Below are 8,131 nucleotides of genomic sequence, written 5' to 3' on the forward strand. Positions count from 1 at the left end.
GGCTAGGAATTATTTGAGTGTTGTTTTATGGTGAGAGCTGGTTGTACGGAACTGCAGCCTAAAAAAACTATTACTGAAAGGCTGCGAACAGGCCTAGATGCGCAATACCAAAATTGCATGCACTGCAACTCCCAGCAGGCCATAACTAAAATGCACACAGTCAGATGTAGCCCTAAGAAGGACCGTTGGGCTTCTCGAAGACAGGATCCTACACTAACACCTTCCCTATCTCAGCAGCATTTTCCCTATATTCAGTATAATAGACTGCAGACTGAGAACGCTATACATGAAATGGGAGATGAAAAAAAAATGGTGCACTACTGCTCCCAGCCAGCCACAACAGTAATGCACACGGTCAGATGTGGCCTTAAAAAGGACCATTGGGGTTCTTGAAGACGCTAACACTCTCCCTATAGCAGCAGCACCACTCTCCCTAATCTCTGCCAGTGTGTGTCTGAGGCAAGCCGCGGGCGGGACCGCTTTAAGTACTCGGCAGTCACTTGATCTCGCCAGCCACTCACTGCTGGGGGGTGGGATAGGGCTGGCACGTCACATGATGAAGTGGTAATGCCTTCCCCGCATGTCTATTGGCTAGAAAATGGCGCTAAACATGCGGGGAAGGAAATGGAATTGACTCGAGTACCGTGTGGTGCTCGTCTCGAGTAACGAGCATCTCGAGTACCCTAATGCTCGAAGGAGCATCAAGCTCGGACAAGTGTGCTCGCTCATCTCTGCAGCCTAGCAATCCTCAACTAAGCTAGCTGGTAGAAAAGATAGACAGAGAAAATAGTGTGGCTGTGGTTTTTATAGCGGTTTTCTATAGGCCACCAAAAGCAACAGAAGAAACTGAAATCTTACTATTAAGGCAGATGGAAGAGGTGTGAAACCGCAAAGAAGTAATTATCCTGGGGGACTTTAATTACTTGGATATAATATGGGAAGACAAAACCTGCAAATCTCACAGGGGCAAGAAGTTCTTGAGAACAATTAAAGATAACTACCCTACCCAACTTGTGCAGGAGCCAACAAGAGGCAGGGCCACTCTGGACTTAATATTAACTAACAAACCAGACCGAATAATGGGGGTGCAGGTTGAGGGACACTTGGGAAATAGTGACTACAATATAGTTTACTTTACCAGCTGTCATTCAATAAGAAGCCTTATCAGGGAGCGACAAATAAACTTAACTGTAGTAAAGCAAAATTTGATCAGCTCAGAACTACTATCGGTAACATTAATTGGGACAACATCCTCAAAAATATCAGTACAGAGAATACATAGGAAAAGTTTAAAAACTTCCTAATTACCTCATGTGAGCAGTTCATACCCTTTAAAAATAAAAGAACCACAAGTAGAAGGAAAACAGTGTGGCTCGACAAGACTAAAGGGGGCAATAAACGAAAAAAGCAAGCGTTTGAATTACTAAAACAAAAAGGCAGCGAAGAAGCGCTAAAATCATACAGGGAAAAAAAAACTAAATATGCAAAGAAAAGATCAAAATTGCTAAGGAGGAGGCAGAAAGACTGATCACCAAAGAGAGCAAAAACAACCCTAAACTATTCTTCAGTTTATATTAACAGTAAAAGGATTTGCACTGAGAGCTCTGGCCCTTTAACAAATAATGCAAGAGAAATCATTGAAGATGATGGAGGAAAGGCAAATCTATTAAATAGTTTCTATTCAAATGTATTTACAAATGAAAAGGAAATGTCACACGAGATGCAGAGGAAAAAAATAAACCCCTCGCAAAATATCTCATACCTAACACAGGAGGAAGTGCAGAATCGGTTAAAGAGGATTAAAATCAATACATGGCCAGGCACAAATGAAATACACCCAAAGGGTTCTAAGGGAACTAAGTGATGTGATAGCTAGGCCGCTATATCTAATATTTATGGACACTATCAAGACCTGGTTTGTACCACTGGATTGGCGCATTGCCAATGCAGTCCCAATAAACAAAAAGGGGTCCAAAGGTCAGCCTGGTAACTACAGGCCGGTAAGTCTCACTTCAGTAATGGGAAACATATTCAAGGGATTTCTGAAAGAAACCATTGTAGAATATCTCACGGAGAACAACGAAATAACTCCTCACCAGCATGGATTCATGAGGTTTGATCATGTAAGACCAATCTGATCAGCTTCTAGGCTGGACCTGGGAGAGTCTACTGATCTCGTATATCTGGACTTCTCTAAAGCATTTGACACTGTGCCGCATAATAGGTTGAAATATAAAATGAGACAGCTTGGATTGGGTGAAAACGTATGTATCTGGATAAAGAATGGGCTCAGAGATAGAAAGCAGAGGGGGTAATAAATGGTTCGTACTCTCATTGGGCCACCGTCGCTAGCGGGGGCCACAGGGTTCAGTATCAGGCCCCATTATGTTCAATATATTTATCAAGGACCTGATAGAGGGGCTGCACAGCAAAATATCAATATTTGCAGATGATACAAAATTATACAATATGATTAAGGCAACGGAGGACAATGTACGGCTACAAAAGGACCGAGATAAGCCAGGGGCTTGGGGGGAAAATGGCAAATGAAGTTCAATGTTGATAAATGTAAGGTTCTGCACATGGGCAGGAGAAACGAATGTCATTAATATACCCTAAATGGGGTACTGCTAGGGAAAAGTGATATGGAAAAAGACCTGGAGATACTAGTGGATTGTAGATTTAACTGGAGTAACCAATGTCAGTCAGCTGCTTCAAAAGCAAATAAAGTATAGGGGTGCATTAGGGGCGAGGGACGAGAACATTATTCTTCCACTATATAAGGCACTTGTCAGGCCCCACATGGACTACTGTGTTCAGTTCTGGACACCGGTACTCAGGAAAGAAGTTGCAGTGCATGAGGGGGTTCAAAGAATGGCAACTTAACTAATGCATGAATATATAATCACGGAATCCATGGGTTTTTCTCAGTCATGTATTTACTTTGAGATTTTTGCTTCCTTCCTTGAAGTGGGTAGTTAGAAGAGGATGTTTTAAAAGAAGGGGTAATGCATTATTTGGATGACTTCCTATTTATTGGTCCTCATGATGAAGCTAGTTGTAAGGAAGTTAAAAGGTTTTTTGTTCAACAATAGAATTTTTTTTTGGTGTCCCGCTGGGTAATGGAGAACATTTTTCCATGCACTGGATTAGAATTCTAGGGTATTATAATTGATAGTTGTACTATCTTCTTGTGTGATCCAGATTGGTCATTTCTTTCTTTCTTTCCAGAAGGTTTTAGAGTCACAAGAGGTCTTCATGGTTTTGCTAGAGTTTAATGATAGTTCCGATTGGCAAGCAGAATTTATTTTTAGCATCTAAAATAAATTATTTATGTTTTTTTCTTGTAAGCAAGATTAGGGGGTATTCTGGAATGGTCACTGGGCGGCTGAACCATGGTGGAAGCTCGAAATGGAGAAGCATTCGCAGGATGGGAAGCTGTTGATTTCCTTTTACTTTCTAGGTTTAAAACAGGTTTGCCTTCTAAGTCTATCATGAAATTAATGACAGGGATTATTGTTCCAGAAATGGTTTGGTGTGTCACCGATTAATTCTTTTCAGCAAATTAGGCTATGGTTCCGAGAATACAAAGTGCTTGCTTTTTCCAAGGATCAAGGGTCCCTATTACATTTGGCTTATTGAACAAGCTAGTGTCAGTGTTATATTTGGTTTGTAGCTCAGGTTATGAAGTGATGTTGTTTCAGTGTGCCTTTTTTATCATATTTTGGAGTGTTGAGATGCGAAGAGTTTTGGGCTCAGTTCAGAGCGGTTTCCTTGCCACTTTTATTCTCCAATGTGTCTGAGCAGGAGAAGGGCATAAAAATTTTCCTGAGGAACACAAAAACAGATGAGTCAAAGAAAAGGGTTTGGAGCCAGATTTTCAAAACCCTAATGTTAACCTATGCCTGATGCGGGCATTGGCACTCTTCTTGGAAATTTGCTCGAGGCAATTGGAATCTTTGTTTTTACATGCAGACGGCTCTTCGCAGTCACACTTTCAATTTATGAGCATTTTGAAAAAATAGGCTGCAGCGGAGTAAAAGTTACTTTGCATTCTTTTAGGATTGGGGCAGCGACAGAAGCTGCCCACACACACACACACACACACACACACACACACACACACACACACACATGCTTATTATACAATGGGGAATATCTGAGGGACATCAGACTGATATAATATAACTGCCCCCGCTTTTTATACTAGGAGAAAAATCTATGGGACATCTGGTGTACAGGGTATTGTGTATAACATCCAAGACTGATGATTAAGTGTTCATGAGCTCAAGTATAACATCCAGGACTGATATAACTTCCCTATTTAGTATACAAGGGGGTATTTCTGAGGAGTATCTACTGTACGAGGTATCATGTATCAAGGAGAATATGACATGGTGACACTACGCACCATATCCAGAGTTTCCAAATTTATGGACTACACAAATTGGTGTCATGAACAAGATGAGGAAGTGCAATCTTGAAAGAAAGAGCAATGTATTCCAAGTGGTACTGGGGCTATGAGCCTGAGATGAAGTCCCTATTGCTTAACCCAGAACCCGCCATTCAGGGTGATGTTGCTCAGGAGAACATTATCCCGACATTGTTTGATAGGACCAAGTCACTGACTGTGATCCAAAGCTGGTTTGAAGAACTTACAAAGAAAAATCTTTTTATAGAATGGATGGCCATTGATTGGCTGGAGGGGTACCTTCATAACCCCATGGAGCAGGGAAAGACATGCAGATCTGTGTTATGGTTTGACATCCATAAAGGCTACAAACTCATTGAGAAGAATAGTTCAAAAAAGAGACTTGTCAGTCATTGGTCAGTGAAATGTTGCTACTTGCCCTGGCATACACACAGCCTCTACATCAGAGAAAGATTGGAATTCTGCCATCAGTATCTGATTGGCAGGTATCCTGAGTGGTGGACTACCACCTACCACCTACCAATCTACTGATTGAAGGGCCCATGGCAATATGAAAATATTCATATTCAGAACACCATATTATTTATAGAAGCCATTCTAAATACTATAGTTTTGTCTCATTGGAGTGGTTGCACCCTTCAGGGGCTGCAGCTCTCTAGCTGCACACAGCTGGGGCTGTAACATAGTATGTAAGGCCAAAAGTGGAAAGTAACTGTACCTAAACTACAAAAGTCAGTTTGAGGATGGGTCTACATCCCTCCGCTCCAACAAGTCGTGTCTTTCTTTTTCCATAGGCTCAACATAGTTCCCAATTTATGTGCAATAACTGAAGAAACTCTATCTGCTGAAGTAGGATTATGCATTGCTTTCTCAATGGCCCTCCTTATCTCTTGGTTCCTCAGAGTGTATACAAGTGGATTTAGCATTGGGGTCACCACTGCATAGAAGACTGAAGCCACTTTGTCTTGGCGTGAAGAGACACTAAAAGGAGGGCACAAGTAGTTGAAGAAAAATGCCAGGTAAAAAACTGAGGCGCATATCAGATGTGAGGAGCACGTGCTGAAGGTTTTCTTCCTGCCCTCAGCAGATGTCATATGGAAAACTGTAGATAGAATGAGCATATATGAAAATATAATGGTTGGAAATGGGATTATAGTACCTATACCCACACAACATAGTGTTATCATGTTACAGTAGAAGGTGTTGGCGCAGGATAGTTTGAGCACTGGTAGGACGTCACAGTAGAAGTGGTCGATGAGGTTTGATCCACAAAACTGAAGACTAAATGTGCAGCTGGTCTGCACAGATGACTGTAAGAAGCCAATGGAGAAAGCAACAGAAACAAGACATAGACATATCTTCGTAGTTATTATAGACATATAATGGAGCGGGTGGCAGATGGCAACATAGCGGTCATAAGACATGGTGGAGAGAAGTAAAGTTTCACTTGCTGCCAGAGCTGAATAGAAGAAGAACTGGAGAGCACAACCAGTAAATGAGATGACCTTATTCACCAAGAGAAGATCGAAAATCATTTTCGGAGTAATGATGGAGGCATATAAGACATCAATCAAAGAGAGGACACTCAAGAAGTAGTACATGGGTGAGTGGAGTTTGGAGGTGTTATAGACAAGAGCTATAATGCCAATGTTACCTACTATAGAGATAATATAAATAAGTGAGAAGAGAATGAGGAGAAATGGGAGAAGCTTCTTATCATCAGTCAGTCCAGAGAACACAAACACAGTCACCTGTGTCCCATTCATGAGGTCCATGGCTTCCATTATCTGTAGTAAAGGATACATACTAATATTAACAAGTTGCAAGTCCTATACAAATCTAACAATAGTAGGACTATCTCTGGAAGAAACATAAGCGAAAAATCTCACTACAAAATCTTTTTGTCTAAAGTTAGGGGGATGGCAGTGGCAGATCCTCCTGATCGCTTTCTAAGTTATCAGGCGGAGCACTCGTAAAGTGCTCTGCCTCACACATGAAATGATAATGTGTCTCCCACAGACTCAGGTATCAACCTATCTCCATTTGATCAGGACCCTTCCACATTTGGCTGATTGGTGATTACTCTCCACAGGGGTCATTATCCACCTCCAAAACTGGTGGCTATCTGCGCAAAGCCACCATCTTGCTGTAGTGGCACTCTGTTCATTAAAACACCACATGAATGGACTGCGTCTCTCCAGCAGCCTGCAACAAATCAATCCATGGAGCTGCCTACCATGTCAGATGCTTTCCACTGTCTTTCCTGGGCGGACTTCAGCTGGTCCTCCTCAATAGACTGAACATCTGCAAGTCAGCACCACATAGAAGCCTGCTCCATACTGCTTCCTCGCCCCGAAATGAGCAAGCAACCAGTGGAGCTGTTTTGGGTGCCTGTGCTGATAGGCCTCCTACTCTGATATACAAGGCATTGTCCCTTAGCATACTTTGGAGATATTTATAGGTGGCACAGTCCACCCATCCGAATTCCTCTCTGTACTGGTATATAGCACCACCATTCTACTTTAACTTCTCCTCTTGAAGTCTGCTGTCTCCAAGAACTACATCAAACCCCACTGACTGATTGGAAATTAGACCTAATCTCCCACTGCAGGGGGCTCCAAATTTATATCATCTAAACCATTTAACAGAGCAGAGTAGCTTTAAATAAAACCAATGTCAATGGCATTAACACCTCCACTTCCTTCTGCCACCAGGGAAGTTTTAATTAGGGCGATGATTTTCTGTTTATAGTTGTCTATAACCTGGGTACATCTTACATTCAGGGACATCCTATAGTTTGAAAAATGCAGTATACAGTATGCAGTATACAGTATGCATGTCATAAAGCGCAGCAGGGAAGAACCTGCAGTCTGAGGCGAATAGTCAAAAGGTGTTGTACTTGGGGATAAAGGAGATCCACATACAGTAAATGATGAAATATAATATAAGGTGTACGCTCACACATTATGGAAAGCAGTTTAATATGTGTATAAGAGTTAGGGCTCCCACCCACTAGCGTTTTTTTCTCCACTGCGCTACGAGAGTAAGTGAAAACTCCCGCAGAGCAGTGCGAGAAATCGCAGCAATATCACTGCGACAGTCTTCTCAATGGGGCCAGCGGCAGCAGCGCTAGCCCCATTGAAAAGATATGGAGAATGCCGCGGACTTCTGCCACAGCCCCGCAATATCTTAGCTATTCATGAATGAATAGCTAAGAGCTATCTGCCATTGGCTGAGCGCTCAGCCAATAGCTAAGCAGTAGCTGCTATTGGCTGAGCCCTCAGCCAATCTGCACAGCCCTTTCAGGAGGCAGGGATTTTTAAATCCCCGTCTGCTGAAAGAGCTCAGTAGCAGTGCCGGGGAGCCAGCCGGAGGACGCGGCTGACAGCAGGAGAGGTGAGTAACTTTTTTATTATTTTTTTCACCACTTTTTTATGATTATCAGGGAATGGCTTATATTTCAAGCCCTTCTCCGATAATCATTCTGCAGGGCTTGTCAGAAACCACTGCTTTCAATGGGATCGGCAGCAGTGCCGATCCCATTGAAAGCAATGGAATAGCATGCCGCGGACGTCTGCCACAGCTGGGATGAAGGAAACTCCTGCCACAGCTGTGGCAAAAGTCAGCAGCATTCTCCATATCTTTTTAATGGGGCTAGCGCTGCTGCCGCTGGCCCCATTGAAAAGACTGGCGATGTTG

At 42.6% G+C, this 8,131-nt stretch overlaps 1 protein-coding gene across 1 annotated transcript; it reads right to left on the bottom strand.

Annotated features, from left to right (window-relative positions):
- Positions 1-5,181: 5,181 nt before the first annotated feature.
- Positions 5,182-6,207, bottom strand: LOC136610472 (olfactory receptor 5B12-like). The gene has a single exon (XM_066589700.1). The coding sequence runs from the start codon at positions 6,205-6,207 to the stop codon at positions 5,182-5,184; it is 1,026 nt and encodes a 341-aa protein (XP_066445797.1).
- Positions 6,208-8,131: the final 1,924 nt, after the last annotated feature.

Source organism: Eleutherodactylus coqui, chromosome 2, assembly GCF_035609145.1.
Source record: "Eleutherodactylus coqui strain aEleCoq1 chromosome 2, aEleCoq1.hap1, whole genome shotgun sequence".
Classification (NCBI taxonomy): Eukaryota; Metazoa; Chordata; class Amphibia; order Anura; family Eleutherodactylidae; genus Eleutherodactylus; species Eleutherodactylus coqui.

What these genes read in the sequence shown, in the direction of transcription:
- LOC136610472 (XM_066589700.1), bottom strand. Translation starts at nt 6,207, where the DNA reads ATGGACCTCATGAATGGGACACAGGTGACTGTGTTTGTGTTCTCTGGA.